General features: G+C 44.3%; 1 protein-coding gene across 1 annotated transcript in view; it reads left to right on the plus strand.

Moving 5' to 3' along the window:
* The window catches only part of LOC128455176 (adhesion G protein-coupled receptor L2), an 87902-nt gene that overhangs the window by 23761 nt on the left and 47592 nt on the right, over positions 1 to 16549 (plus strand). Inside the window, exon 3 of the mRNA XM_053438852.1 lies at positions 15170 to 15383. Within this exon, the coding sequence (XP_053294827.1) occupies positions 15170 to 15383 (214 nt within the window). The remainder of the gene's footprint in view (positions 1 to 15169; positions 15384 to 16549) is intronic.

Below are 16549 nucleotides of genomic sequence, written 5' to 3' on the forward strand. Positions count from 1 at the left end.
TTGAATAGTCTTGCTGGCTTTCTTTAAGATGAATACTGCTTTGGTATGCAGAAAGTCCAGGTTTTGGGTTTCAGTTGATGTGAGGGCTCTCAGGACTAAGAATGCATATTTGCACATCCATCAATAAAGGAATGTGTGTGTGTGTGTGTGTGTGTGTGTGTGTGTGTGTGTGTGTGTGTGTCAGTCTGAAAACAATATCTGGTTCTGTCCACATGCCACTCACCTTCAGCCTGTCCAGCCCTGAGGGCCTGCATGGCAGTGCTTATGATCTGCGTTTCCATCCGAGTCCCTGCAAGGAAAGCTCCCTACTTGATAATTACCTTCTGTCCCTCACCAGGAAAGAGTATAATCAGGTTATCATCCCCCCCACCCCCACACATTCCTCACATTTGAAATGCTAATTGACATGGCTAAAAAGAAAGTGATTTTTCTCTCTCCTGGTATTGACTTTCCCTTCAGTGGTAAGAATGAACTCCAGTCGGGTCTCCGTTCTGACAAACTTCATCGATCTGTGCAAAATGGAATGGAATGAACTACTGTATCGCGAACAATTATATTACAAGGACATAGTGGAATCAAGTCATCTTTTCTCATTAACTTAATGTAATTTGTAAGTTGTGTTGATTTCAAGTTAATTCAACTGGCCTCATTTCATTTGTTAGATGACCTTAGAACTGCTGAGCTAAGCTGCTCTAACTGGAGGTCTGTTGACTTGAAATGATGAATGAAGAACTTGTGAAGGATTCATGAGTTCATTGGATGTACAAATGAATTTTCCTAAGGAATTGGGAGAGAGCTAAAAGAGGGTAAAAAGCAGACAGAATTTTTTACGCACATTTGATAGGTGGTCATAAATGTGATTCATTAATGTGGATTCCACTGTTGCTCCATCCAGCTGCTGATGGGTAAATAAGTGTTTGCTATAGGTTTCATCGTATCGATTTTAAAAGGTTGATAAAAGATCACTAATTTGGTCTGAATGTCTCCAAGTGGCCAGGAAATGGCCATTTTTTCCAAGTTGAATTAAAGTTAATTAACTATTTTTTTTCCAATTACATGAGCAGCTGTAATCTGATTTCTCGCTGCACATGGCGCAGCAGCAGGGCACAATTAAGTTGGATATCAGTGACGTGTGATTACTTTTACACAAGGAGAGCTGCACACACACAGGCACCTTCAGCTTTCTTCACATTCCCTGTCCATAGAGGGATTAGAATTATTCTTTTAAACCAGAAAAAAAAAAGCGATCTATTATAATCTTCTAAATATTTACCATTAACTTATAATGACACTCCTGTGAGATCTCAATATTCTCCTCAGAACCTCCTACAGATCTGTTCACAGAGAACCCTCCGCTTTAATTAGAAGAGAGGAATAGATTAATGTGATAACTACGCAGAAGACGTGGATTAAAAGACCGGGTATTTTAATTTCAGAGTAGATGTAATTAAGTCCAGACCTTATAGAGTATCTCACAGAGGTGAAACAGACGAGTGCAACACTTATAATAACATATATATATATATGATATAATATACTGTATATAATGTCACTTTCTTGTGATGGGTTAAAAGCTGGCAGTACTGAGTAAAGGAATGAATTCACCGTAACTTCTTGGCATTTTGTCACCGCCATATTTGACAGCAGTTGTTGATGATGGACCGTAGTATGTGAGGGCAATCTTTCTGTAGCCGTGGTATATATGAGCAGTGTTGCAGACGAGGGAGTCTGACAGCAGTGAGAGTATGGGGTGCTTGGTTTTGTTCTTGAGGAGTTGTAGGATTTATATACTGGCAAACCGCCTAAACTGCACATATATATTTACTGGTATTTCAAAGCCATACTGGTAATTCTCAGCATCACACACCTTTTCTCTCGCTCACTTTCTACACTCACAATTTACGCTCTGAACTATCTCTCAAAGCTGCCGCACGACTCAAACTCCTCAAGCCGACTGCAGCTCTTGCACACAGATGAGAAATCACACCCGGATTTGTTTATTCACCTGCTACTGCTGCCACTTACCGCCTAAGAAGAAAGTACTTTTATTTTAATGAGAACAGTTTCCGCACTGTACTTGTACTACATGAAATATCATATAATACAAAGGAAGCTTGACAAGCACACTTGTCTACAGCTAGCTATAGCTAATCACTTGTCAGAGCTTTCGGAGACAATGGCTGGCTGTCAAGTCGGAAGTAAATTGCTAAATAAATGCAAACAGGCAATATCCTATTCAGTAGGAGAGATAGAATCTGAGATCAGATGTAAGGAGAGATGTCATTTCCACCTTAATATCGTCTAATTGATGTCTATTTTGGGCTTTAAAGGGTCATCATGCTCGCCCTGACAGCACGCCACTGTCAGATACCTCGCTGAATTCTTTTTTTGTGTTAATTAACAGTCACAGTTAGTGCTACTACCAGTGACAAATGTGTTGCATTTATATCAAGACTGCTGCATTATTGAAGTCAGCCTGTGTATCCCCGGTTAAGCACATCTAATAGAAAGCGGCAGCAGCAGTAGTTTGGGAGAGTAAACACTAAATGCAGAAATAGAATGAACAACAGTAACGCTGGATTGCCCGATGCATCATTTCCTGTGAACCTCTCGTTTGTAGAATGGGTTTGTGTTAATGAACATCTTAAGGATGTAATATACCTTTTAAATTAATACTGAGAAGCAACAGGGGCCTCACGCTGGCATGTTCTACATATAGGCTCCTTACTCTCATTATTTTTTCTCCATTTCTTCCACATCCTTGCGTCGTTATATAACACTTCATATAAAGCTATTCTCCTGTTAGGATAAAGTAGGTCACGCAGGTATCAGGTTTGTTTGAGATGTCTCCGACCGCCCAGTCTGCAGATCTGAAAGCAGATGACCCGATTCAAAGGCAGCGTCCACAAAGGCGGGCCAAGTGCACGGACGCCTACCTGCTGGGACTGAATGAGAGCCGTTATCGTGATCCTTTAAAGTAAAGAGAGCCAGGTTTAGGGGGCATTATATCGTGCAGTCAATGTCAACACTTTCAGTTGGCTGTTGTGTTGAAAGGACGGCGGGCACCTCGCTCCTCATATCTAAATATTGCACAAAGGGGGGGGGGATGTAAAAGATTAAGTGGTTGGTGTTTGATGGCTGTGTCATATCTGCAGAGACGGGGATCAGAGTGAAGAGGCTGTGTTTGTTTAGGCACCACCAAGTGTTCCAGGGTGAGCAGACTGTGTGAATAAAAGACATTCAAATGCAGTTTTTATTAATGATCTAGTCAGACGACACGAGACTCATGTTTGAGGAAAAGGCAAAAAGCAGCGTGAGATTCCTGAAAAGATGTTCTCGTCTTCTTCTCCTGCTGCTCTGTAACACATTGTAGGTTTTCTCGCTAATTTATGTTTGATTTTGAAATATTCCCTGCTCCAGCGCACCAGCAGCAAAGGTTAACAACACGTCCCAGCACAACATTTGTCTCAAGAAATGCCATACATTGTGCTGATGGAAGACCCTCCCTGGTGCCACACTGGTATTTCCAGTCCTGTGGTTGAATGAATGGTGGTGGTGGTGGGGGGGGGGGGGGGACTGAGCTATTGTGCTCTAACTCCTCTCTGGCCCCGGGCCATACACATCCAGTCTGTCATCCATTGATATGCTTGGCTTGCCATTTTATAATTCATATTGAAAGCTGCGGGTCCACTGCAGTGAGATCATGAATTATCAGCTAAACCATGGGAGATTCACAGATGACTGGTCAGACTGGGAGCGGAGAACAAGCACAAAGGAAGGGAAAACATGGGATACATCAGTCTTGCACGGAAATTCTGCCCAACTGAAACTATGTCGACAAATAAGGCAGTGGGTTCATCATCTGGGTTCAATAGACTTTGCTACAGATTGAAAGCCACATGGAGACGGACAAACCATTTAATTCCCCTACTGCTTATTTACTATTACAGTTTGTCCCAATCCCTGAAGTTAGCGTGCGGCCATTCAATTTGTGTTAATGCAGTCCCGCAGATATCTTTCTGTACATCGTCCCGTAACAATATGCTCTTTTAATAATATCCGAGGACCTGGAAAGTTTTGAATCATAAGAGAACTTGAAATTGAAATGAGCCAGTCCCATGAATCTCCAGGATCAGTTTTCACTCAGAGGAAATGAAATACAATATCACCCTTGATAGGCTCATCCCAGATTTATTGCAATAGCGATTTCCTGAGTGCGTTTTTTTGGTAAAGCAAAAGCAGCAAGAAGACGTATCTGTCCAACATGCGCACGTTAGAAAACCTGTTTCCCCTTTAGGAGAGAGGCCGGTGCTTCAGTGTGTGCTGGGCTGTGATTGTAAAAGTCGCTGTTATATGTCCAGCTGATGAACAATCACTTAATTTAATGGGCTAGGAGTTTCTGACAGTTTGATTTCATTTGTTAAGCATGCTTTAAATCTCACTCGCCCGCAGCATCTCAGAGCCGTTCAATTCACACCCCTTATGGTAACAAGTTGTATAAACACAGCTCCAGAGGCCTACCTCACTCTTTCCTTTCTTAAAGGCTGTCTGCACTTGCTTTCTTTCTCCGGGGCAGCCTAATTCAAATAATAGATGAGTCCAGCTTGCGACCACAGAGTAGTTTACCCCGGAATCTAAACTTTTGGATTTGCTCGGTGTAAGTCACTGCTTCACAGGAGGGTTCAGCTGTCATAACAAAGTAATGCGTTTAATCTTGAGAGGAAGCAGAAGGGTTTCAACTAAAATCAAGTCTGCACATTAAATAGATGTGGAGTTTTTTTTTTCTTTTCTTCTTTTCTTCCTTTCCCTGTGTGTGGGAAGGTGAAGCCGACAGTATAAATCTGGTTTGCAGCAGAGACAAAATTATTTACAGGGTCAACAAGAACCTGTTAAGTTTTTGTGCGGTTAAGTGTTCACCTAGAACTTTAAAAATAGCTTAAAGGGCATGCCAGAGCTAATTTAATTTGACCAAAAAGCACAAGAGCTAAACAAACACGCTAAAACAAAAGCAGGCATATAATATTTAACACCAAAGGGAAGCTGGGCGGAGGCGATCAAAGCGAACTGTAGCTCTGGAAAAAGCACCTGAGGCCAGAGTGAAGCCAGACTTTGAAACACAAATGTCCGGGACTGACTGATGGATACGGTTTCACCATTGATCAGCTGGATGCCGCATAACTGAGCGATGCAGCTGCACGATTGGCTGGCCAGTCAGGTGCTGGGGCACGAGGATCTCCTGCCCAATACCTCATCACCGCTTCCGTGGGCAGTGCAAGACGCAACACACCGAGAAACAACTGTGTTTGGATAGAATCCGTCCGATTCTCATAAAAGAGAGTCACCAGTACAGCCGAGCAAACACGAGATTCAGCTTACCCCTCAGGAGGCTCACTCTTTAATACATCTTATTCACTTGACCACATGGCAGCTGACATAGAAAGGAATGAGCTTGTAACTGTCTCGGTGAGTGGTCATTTTACTAGTAAATATAGCTGAAATCCCAGACCAGCCACTCGCTTTAAATTTATGTGTATGGGGATCTTCTCAGATGACGTTGTGGTAATAAAATCAGGATTGTATCCGTGCCGAGCAGCCGCCTGGAAAGGGACGTCTAGCCTGTTATTTTTATACCTCATATTACAGAAACGGAGAAATGTGTAAATATGAACAGCTTTATTGGGAATTTGCTTGATTTAATATAATGTATATTTGAGCGCAGAGTGCAGCAGAGGAGCAAACAGATAAAGGGCTGAAACCGGCTGACACCAGGCAGAATGAAAAGCCGATTTGAAGCCATGAATATTCTTATTAGCTTGTTGCGTCATCCTTCTAGCGACTTCTTGAGCCAGCTTTAGCTAATTTCCATTGAAGGTACTTTGCGACAGTTTTCGACGACATCCTCTATATCACACATTAAACCCACACAGCAAAGCCATATACTAGCTCCTGCTATATCCTCTCTCATTATGACTTGTGTATCTTTAAGCATTGTTCCACGCAGAGAGCTTGAGTTCGGATACGAATGCCATTGGAACAAAACTTTTCTGGTGGTTTATCTTTTATGTCAGCTGGGGTCAAAGCTAATGCGGACAGTGGGCAATGGATGGCAATCAATAAAATAAATTATGATGCATTTGGTAAATGGGCTTTTGTGCACTTTCTTTGACCCGTGTGCGTTTTAGTGTGTGCACAGACATGTCTGTTCGGACAGAGAGGGACTGATGTGTAAATATAAACTTAAGACTGGTTCCACTTTGTTTCGTCTGCCAATGCTTTCTTGTTCATTTCACTCACTTTTGCATGGCTAGTGCTCATATACGATCCAAATCAGTGTAATGATGTGTGCTGGGTCTCTCTCTCTCTCTCTCTCTCTCTCTCTCTTTCTCTGTGCCTGCAGGCCAGCTCTCGCCACAGGCAATGAATGCAGGTCTGTTGCGTTCACTGTATTAGTAATCTCCTCAGGCTGAGTCTGTGCCATAGAGCATGACCGCACATTTTTTTGTGCAGGAATTAAATGTCACCTCGGGGCGGGTCACCTGCAAACAAAAGGCCACCAGGCGATTTGCAGGTATAAACAGTCCAAGATAAGGAAGCCCTCTCCTGCCGTGCAGGAAATTAAATAAGTGTGCAGAAAGAGGAAAGTCAGTAAAATAGCAAAGCACAAAGAACTCTTTTGTTTGTTTTACACTATCTACATCTGCAATCCCCCCTTATACTGCATATTCCCGCTGGGTGTGTGAGGCACAATGGTCTCGTCGAAGATGAGGGGCAGGAAACTGTCTGTCATCAACATCTCTCCATCTGTGCATCTCTTATCAGCGCTCCTGCTTTCTGCCTCGCATTGACCGGAATGCTGGTGGAAGGGAACGGGGCAAGGTCATCGCACTTGAGTCAATCAAAGTGGTCGGTGCTCCAGAGATAGCAGCAGGCTACTGCGAAGGAATGTGCCTGGATGCTATTTTTCACTGGCCTTCCTGGTTCCTCTCCTAGACACTCCAGACAGAGCTGTATAACAGATCCAAATGCTTCCCCCTGACAGACTATACAGCATGTGCATGTGTGTTTAATGAGAGGCTAAATCTTTGCATGAATGGGGGACTCCACGGACCACCGCGGCCTGAGAGGCGAGCTTACATGTTCGATGGAGACAGCCACCAGCAGGCATCTGTCAGCTGCTTCACGGTAGCATTGAAACCGTGCCTGCCACTGTAGAGGAGCAGCAGAGTGCAGGAGGGAAAAAGTGCTGTAAAGTTTGTTAACTTAATTCTTTCACCTGTATACATTCTTGACCTTTTTAAACAATTCAATCACATGATAAATAACAGAGAAAGAAATTAAAGGCTCATACAAAGTCAAGTTCAATGGCTACCTGACGAGAATCCTTTCAAAATAAAGTCACAGATTTTCTAGAATTCTTTAATTTGAGGTTATGTTGCCAAACCAAAGAATTCCACCAGCATTGTTCAATAAAAACCCATTAAAGTAAATGATAATGGCTCACACAAGCAACAGTAATCACATGTTAGCAGATTCATTTGTCAGTGGTAATGATCACTCAGCTTCTCCTGTCATGTGACTTTCCTTGAAGGTTGAAGCAGTCTCTGGAAAGTCTCCTCCGTCTCCAGAAAACCTTTATTTTCCTGAAGTTGCGAACGAGAAATGTTTTTAATTGAACTGTCCTGATTTAAAAGTCAAGTCCTGGTGCCTGAATTCTGTAAAAAAAAAAAAAAGGCTTGCCGAGGGATGGACATTGTTAGCAGGAGTTCAGGATGTGTCCTGAAGACATCCCTGATAAGAATCGCCCGTTAATGTAAGCCAGCAAAGAGTCTGCCTTAATTGAATAAAAAAATAAATATTTAAATGTTCACTGAAATGCGCACTAGATTAAAAACGTATGTCAGAATGAAAGAGGAAAAACAAAATTATTAATTTTTCGGTTCTTCCGTGCGCCGAGTAGAATCAAGAAAATGTCTCTTCATGCAAATGTTAAACCAAAACAGTGCTGACCCTCCTCATCTGCATAAAAAAACTAAACCACATCTGTATCACTCCAACCTCTTCGGCACACGTGGGTTTGTTTAGACCAGGTTTAGAAGACACGAAAGCACCAGCATGATGTTTGGTGCCTGTGGATAGTGATAGCACCATTGTGTTAAAGGTTACTGCTGGCCTTGCACGAAGATAAACCCCCTTATCAGAATTGTCTCAAGGCCTCGATCTCCGTTCCCAGTCATCCCGAGTCTCCAGCTCATTATTCATGTAATCCATGTTCCAGCTGCAGCTCTTCCCTGACACCCTGTCTATGTGACGCACTGAGTAAGCCTGGGCTCAGCTCTGTTTGGGCAGGGTTGGGTGGAGGAGATGCGGGGTTGATTAGGAGGGTGAAATGGGGAGGCTTTGCCCCAGCAAACAAGAACAGAGGCACAGGCATGTGATGGAGACGCATCCACATCCTCCCCCCCCCTCCCCCTTTCTACCCTTCATCCTCCTCCTCTTTTCTTCTTCATCCCCGCCATTGGGGAGCCACCTGACTTATTCCGAGACGTTTTCCCTGAGCGGAAAATCGAGACGGGGTTTCGGTGCAGGGGTAAAATATAGGCTTTATGGGGGGTTAAGCATCACTCAGGGTAGATCAAACCTGTGAAACTGTGCCCCTGCTGCACACAAGAGAGTTTTTTTTTTTAAACTCACCTCTTTCTGCGTGTTTCATCAACTCCCCTGCAACAAAAAAAAACTGAGAAGCAACAGCATGTTATACATTGAACGAGCAATGATCTAATTCTGTCAAAATGGCACTCCCCCGGGAGCATATATGTTCCTTTCATCTTCCAAGTTGAACATTTTTTTTTCTTTCAAATGTTTAGCCCTTGTTGACAGTTATTTGTATCATTGTGAAAGGGTTGTTTTCTAAGGAGACTATACAAGGTGTTGCATTATACTCTCGCTTTAATCCGAGTGATGTGTCCACGGACCCAACAAATGAAGACATTACATCGAGGAATGTCTCCTCAACTGAATTATTCCTGTCATGACTTATATATTAACTGCCTGCCGCCTTTACATCCAGAGGATTATACGTATCAGTAATATAATGATGCCCCTCTCTCCCCGTGCTGGCTTTCTTTGAAGTGCGCGCTCAAGGGTCAAGGATCATCCAACCAACTCAGGATAAAACCTTGATTCCTGTGGTCGAATTAAGCCCCAGTCATTACAGCCTCCACTGTCTGTTTTCTTTTTTCCCTTTGGTTCTTCCTCCCATGGGAGAAATTCTTCATCTACAGTCTCGTGCAGCTGAGCGGGTGTTTTGGATGGAGTTAAAATGAACCACTGTGTTGACCGTGCAGCAGTTATGTCTAAATTGTGATATTTGTGAGCATTGTGCGACTTCAGACTGTGATTTTTTTTGTAGCAGCAGCAAAACAGGACGGTCTGTGCATTTCTAATATTTCACTGCACTTCATTGAAGGTCGTGTTTGCAGCAAACTCAGGGAGTTTTCCACCAATTTCCAATCCTTTGTCTCATAATCGTAGCTAACAGGTCATGCTAACCTTGAACACGCCAGATCTGTTGTAGCGATTCGAGGAAACAAGACTCCTGCTAAACAATCAGGGCAAATAAATATCTTCAAACTTTCCAAATAAATGTTGATCTTACATTAGTATTTTCAAAACCTTGTCGTTTAGCAGGAGAGTGGCATGGTAACCCCAAAATCCTTTGTTGTTAGTGACATACAGTTTGCAGTTTACAGGGATAAAGGTGGCAGATTTACCTCATGTCAAATCTTCTCATACCCCTGACAACAACTGTGGATTTTGGGGAAAATAAATGGTGTTACTACTGTGAGCTAATACTGTTGCTAAAGATTCATGAGATGGTGTGATATTTAATATTCCCATGAAGGCTGCATATTCAATTTAATGCGAAAAGGCTGAGGCTTAATGTCAAAAAGTCCAACATCCTCACCAACTGTTGACCTTTGGAGCTAATATGCCCACATTAAAATTTTAAATTCTTTAAACCTTTGCTCCTGAGTAAAAACAACAAAAAAAGACACCACTTCCCTAAAAATAACTCTTAAAATGCCAGTTGTTGCATTTATTAGAGAGAACTACTATAGCTCTACTAAATGCAACCACTTACTGTTGAGGGGAGGGTTTTTAGAGGAACTGCAATTATGCGAATAAGGTGGGAAATGTTTTTATTTTCCCTTTTAAATTCATGCTGCTTCACAAAAAGAGAAAACATTACATGCCTGCATCTGGCGTGATAGGATCTGGCTTCCTCTCCATGGACCCACCTGAGGAGTTAAGAGGCAGCGACAGGGCCGATCTCACTCAGTCTCTGCAAAATGACGAATGTTTCCCCTTAAACCCGTTCAACGAGACATGCTTCAACATGTCACATGTGGTTCCCTCCTCCCCCTGTGTTTTTATTTTTTAATAAATGAAATAAACAGGAGGTGAAGTACAGAACAGTCCTCAGCCGTGAATACAAATGATGGATTTGGAATTCGAGGTGGCAACACTGAATTCATACATCACCAGAAAGAAGGAAACGGATACGACTTAGAGCGCTTTGTCTAACCACAAATGGACTCGGCCCTGTATTGCCAGTTTCTATTTTAGCATCCTTCTATCGGAATCAAGAGTCTCTGATAGCAGCTGTCTGGGAAAGGCGGGTGTAGCCCCGGGGTTTGTGGTTATGTCTGACACTGTCTTTAGAAACACTTCCCAGCAAGGTAGACCAGAGCTGGGACTAAAGTGTCACGGGGAAACGGTGCCATATGTCCAAGTAGATTATTTTTTTCAGTCTTTCGGCCGCGCTCCAGCGGTTGATATGAAACAGGAGCCGTTGTGGTATAGTGAGGAGCTTCGGGGTGTTGTCTGTGTTTGAATAGAAGGTGTTATTTTGTGAATCCCAAATCTCCTTTTCTCATCTCCCACCTTGCCTCCTGTGTGTCTCACATCTGATGGGCAGTCAGGTAGCGCACGTGTCGCACGTTCTTTCGGCTGCAGCACTGAACTCCCTTGCAAATGTAGGGATGTGGAGCTGTGAAGTGTGTGTGTGTGTGTGTGTGTGCTGTGAATTAGTCCAGTCCAGTCCGTCATTTTAGAAATATGTGCGTAGACATTTAAAGAGTCCTTTTGTCTTATTTTCCACATGAAAACTTTACCGCATGGTCTCTTGAAATTGTTTGTTCCTTTGGCCGGCAATCCAAGTGTGTCATGGAACAGATTAGAAATACTGCAGTAAAGAACAAAGAGACTGGGGGAAAAGAGAGAGGCCCAACAATTATGAAGCTGTTCCCTAGATTGGGTATTACATATGTTTTTTTCATTTTTTAATATTTTTTTTTCCACTTCATAAATTCCCATTGAAAATCTTTACTCCACCCGAGCAAAACATCCTATATGGCCTCTCTGTCAGTCCGGATATTGGATTATGGAAGCATCCCCTGCTGTTGGAGGAAAAGCTTGACTCTAAGATCTTGTCTTTCTTCCAAAGATGTTGGCTACCAGTAATATAAGGAATAAAACAACACAAAAAGACAAACAATCTTGAAGTACTCCTGCTGTGACCACGGTGGGGGCACTCTTATTTGACTAAAGGCTACACCCTCCTTTATGCTGCAGAGAAAGCGTCCCTGTCAGACCCTGCAAGCCCAGAACAATGGGGGCCAGCCCTGGGCAAACAGGGCCATTTGCATGCAGCTGTTTGCCGTTTCCAGAACCACAAAGGCCAATCAAAGGAACCTTAATGGAGGATGACAAGCGTCAACCAACGCCTTGGCTCTCTGTCTGTTCCAGCCCTCTTCACTCTGTCTACCCTCCAAAAGTGGCCCAGTTTTTTTTCTTTTAAACACTGATCAAACATTCCTCCACTCCCCCCCCCACCCCCCCTTTACATTTTAAGGGTTAAAGGTTGATTAGGACGCAGACCGGCAGAGATTAACCCGAATCTATGTGTACCGGTCCGGCACAGCCACACAATTAGAAATATCTCACCACAAAAACAAAAAGAACTCTATTATTCTTTTGGTTTCATCTCCAGGGTTTTGAAAAGGCACCAAGTGTAACTCTGGATGTTTTCAGATTGGTCCATCTGAGCCACAGTGTCACTTTCCAATTTCGAGGGTGTTGATAGAAAACAAAATATGCACGATGAGGGATTGGAGGGGCGGGGGTGTGGTGGCTGGGAGTGAATTAAAGGCTGCCAACGGTAGAAGAAGGGAAAAACTCCCAGAATGCAACATATTGAGAAGTGGTCCTGGCCTTTGCTTTGCTCTCTTGAGCTCAATAGACGGCTTAGCAGGCAGGTCAGGGGGAGGAATCTGAAAAGCTACTTTCCCTCGCAGTCACTCACTGACCAGAATACATGATAAGGCTCCGTGTCAACAAGGCCAGGAATAGGGATCACAGCCAATTATGACTTAGTCCAAGTGGTTACCATGGCAATTTTGAGTAAATGCTCTCAATAACGCATTATTCAATTCCCTGACGGATCGTGTAATTTCATGTTAATCTGAGGCACAGACACGGAGAGAGCAGCTCATTTTCTTTCTTTCTTGAATACATATACACACACACAGGCATCTTGTTGGGGCCTATTTTTCCTTCCTCCAGTTTTCTTGACACTGTTTTCCCTGCAGCTGGTGCCTTTCTGTCGCAGTATTCAACTGCTGCAAAGTTGAGCAGTCAAACAAAGCACATCTCACAGAACGTCAGATGAAAAGCTTTTCATACTTCCTTAAGACACTGACACTTGTGCACACAAACAATCATCCCCTATTTTCCCGAGATCTCTCGCAAAACTTGTCTAAACCCAGAAAATCAGCACCTACATCCAGAAACCTTTTGTTGTCGCAAGGTATTTCCTCCATAGCTGCGCCTCAATCCGAAGATCTCAAGCAATAACCAGTAAAGCCGACAAAGAGTACATTCCCTTGAATTCAGCTCCCCTCCTCTTTCCCCTGCATGGCATGAAAAACTCCCATGTGTGTATATATATATATATATATATATATATATTTGAAATTTCTCGACAGATTTGTCATCACTTGCACGATTACAAGCTGACAAGACAGTCATTAATGAGACGGAGACTATATGCAGTTTGGAGAAGAGGCAATTTGTTCTTAAGGCCGCCAGTACAGTCCAGATACTCCCCCTAATTGATGTAGTGTTAGCCTATGACCGGAGAGATCTATGCAGGCGAGGGAGGAGGAGGCCAGCGAGGCACAGTCCTAATCAATCGCTTGGTCTGTGTTGACAGCAGCATGCCATCATGCCATAGCGAGCTGATAGATGGGCCGAGTCGGTAGTGGACAGCCAGAGAAAGAAGGTTATGGAGGCAGATGGCGTGTGTGTCTGTGTCTGTGTGTGTGTCTGTGTCTGTGAGGGTGTTTTAGCCGAACGACGGTCTCTCTGCTCAGAAATAAAAAAAAACTAAAAACTCCATGAAATGCATTCTTTCTGTCTGCTCTCTGTTGCTGCCGTGATAAACCCGTCACTCCCTCCATGAGGAACGGCAGGCGGAACAATCATTAGTCTTCGCGGTAAAGCCGGAGACTTCACTCTGTGTTTTATCATCCGCCACCCCGGACAGGTTTTCTGAAAGGTGCGGGTAATTGTACGGGTTATTGGAATAGATGGAGTGACCCCACAGCCCCCCACTTATGGCGCGGCTACACCGACGTCTCCTAATGAGGTGATAAACAGTCCGGCTAAGCAGAATCTACTGGCCATTAGATAGATCATGGTATTATAATGAAATGTCCTGTGGCCGAGTGCCAGGGAATTTATACCATTAGTTTCATATTTTGTTACCCTGCCACCAGGACTAGTGTGTGCAGAAGCTTCTCCTAATATGCGATGACTTCAACATTGTATTTCACAGATGTCTGTGTCTCCTGCGTGTGACGTGCAGACTGACACACAGTATCATTACAAGTGGGCCAGGCACAGCCATGTGGGTCGGGGGGGGGGGGGGGGGGGGGGGGATTCAGGGTACGAATTTCAAGTCCGAATCACTTCAGCTCCGAGCGGCTCAAACAATGCTAATTGCGTAAGGCCCCCGGCTGTCAAAAGTGTGAGCATAATTAGAGTGAGGGGGCAAAGTGAACCCGGGGTGGTAAGTGTTTCGAACATGACAATGCTCGGGAGCCAATGGGAGCCGGGGAAAGGTAACCGGCTGAAAGGAGGGCTAATTAGGAGAGAGCAGTGCAGCAAATACAAACGGTTGCTGCCCCCTCAGGGAACCGCGATTGCTCCTAACAATGGCGATTATTGGCGGTTCATGCCGTGCTCTGCTTGCACTTCTCAAATGGAACACGTTTGCATGTTGTACTTTTCACTAATTGTTTTCTGCGATTTTTCCACTGCTCCTTTCTTTAACTTTTAGATCACTTTAACCTCAGATAATGGATTTCTCCTTCCATCACTCTTTTGGGATTTTTTAATGACATTTTTCTCACTCCCCCCGAAATCTCCACATCCATCTGTGACAAGACATTTTATTGCTTAGGGGTCAGATTTGTGTGAAATAAGTAATTTCCCCCCCAAAGAGGAGCTATTTGGCTGCACTCCCATCTGCTGCGCCCCGTGTATAGATTTTTCCCGTGTGGACTCCAGACTGTCCCCTCTTCGATCGCCGACACTGTAAAATAGATTATATTACACTCCGTTCTGCCAGGATTCTTTTTTTTCTCTCTCTCTTACTTTCCAGAGCGAGTGAAGCAAGAAGAAGCGAAGGGCACGTCTGAACAAACTTTTCTCGGTCCAACTAGGTTTGGACCCTCCGTGGATGTTCTCTAGGTGGAGGCCTTCCTGGTGCTCTGTGGCTTTTTATATTTGCTCAAGAATTTAGGAGGTTACCACTGGTCTCCAGTGACTTCCGATTTGATGTCTTAGCCAACATCCAAGACCACAGAGAGATGGAGAGTTGAATTGTTTCGTCTTTCCCCATTCCTGTATCGCGTGTAATGGCCCGTCTGTTTAAAACTGTGGTAAACATTGGACTGCTGCTGCCTATTTACTTTTTGCCAGTGGATTTTTTTACTGCACGATGTGTGGCCTTATTGTCTCGAAGCAGTGATCCTTCAAACCGATTCATTTCCTTTTTTTATTTATGTGCCTAAAGATTTTTCTCTCCGTCTCTTGTGTACGTCAGGGTTCAGCCGTGCAGCCTTGCCTTTCGGGCTGGTCAGGAGAGAGCTCTCGTGTGAAGGATATGCAATCGACCTCCGCTGCCCGGGGAGTGACGTCATCATGATCGAGACGGCCAACTACGGCCGCACCGACGACAAGATCTGTGACGCCGACCCGTTCCAGATGGAGAACGTCAACTGCTACCTCCCCGATGCCTACAAGATTATATCGCAAAGGTAAAAAACACGCAGGGGAGGGGAGGGAACTTATTTAAAAAACATGACCAGGAGGAGCAGATGTGTGTTTGCTTTCCCTCTGCGACCAACATTTCTGCAAACAAAGAGAAATGTAGAAACCATCGGCCTGCCCTTGTGTCCGCCCACACGCCGGACAATCAATCAACAACTCGCCACTTTTTCACGTTTTTCTTTCATTGACTAGATTATGTAGGTGGCATTTTGAAATTCAGAAAACTAGGCCACAGATTAATCCTTGACAGGCAGGAATTGACGTCCTTGTGGCAGAGCTCTTCACACCAGCTGCGCGTTGTTGCTGCTGTTTGAGTCATAATCAGCGTAGCTCGGAGACGGGAGTCACATAGACACCCTCTTAATTCCCTATATGGAATATTGGGCTTACTTTGTTCAAACACTTGTACCGCAATTGAAGTGGCTTTGCCTCAGGTAGTGAGCAGTGCCCATCATCGTGCCTTTTATGCCGGTTACCATCTCACAGGATGCTGCCTCGCTGTCAAACGACAGCACAGCAACACTTCAGCTCGACTGCTGCATGCCCCTTGAGGTGTGTGTGTTTGTGTCTGTGTGTGTGTGTGCGTGTGTTTGAAGGGCACTGGATGAACTATTCATGAATAGTAACCACTGCAGTTCATCTTCTAATGCACTGCTCTGTCCTAACATAGCCCCGACCCCTTTCAGCTAACTTCCGAGCATCATCACCCACCATCATACTCCTGTGGGGGTTTTCCCTCCTTGATTCACTTCTTTAGTCCCATGATGAGGTGCAGCACCACCGAGTAGCTCACGAAGAAACAAGATCCTCTAAATTCACAGCCCGGTCCCAGTACACTCATAACAGCAGCGCGCCGCTGACTGTGCCCATGTCCTTCAGTTTCACTGCAACCTGCTGTTGACGAGTCTTGACTCTCACTCGCTGGAGCCGCACTTCAAACTTATCTCCACAGAAGATTCCCTGGAGGCAGTGTGCGAGCGAAACAAGCTTTGAGAAGACTCTGCACCACGAGCTGCAGCACAAGCCCTTAATCATTGGAATTATTCTAATGAGTCAGATCAGAGGAAGCCGATTCCTCACCGTAATGAGGGTTGATGTGATAACCGGGGATGTCAGAGCAGTCACAAAGTTTTCGGGGGAGACCCCAGTCACT

This window comes from Pleuronectes platessa, chromosome 13, assembly GCF_947347685.1.
Source record: "Pleuronectes platessa chromosome 13, fPlePla1.1, whole genome shotgun sequence".
Classification (NCBI taxonomy): domain Eukaryota; kingdom Metazoa; phylum Chordata; class Actinopteri; order Pleuronectiformes; family Pleuronectidae; genus Pleuronectes; species Pleuronectes platessa.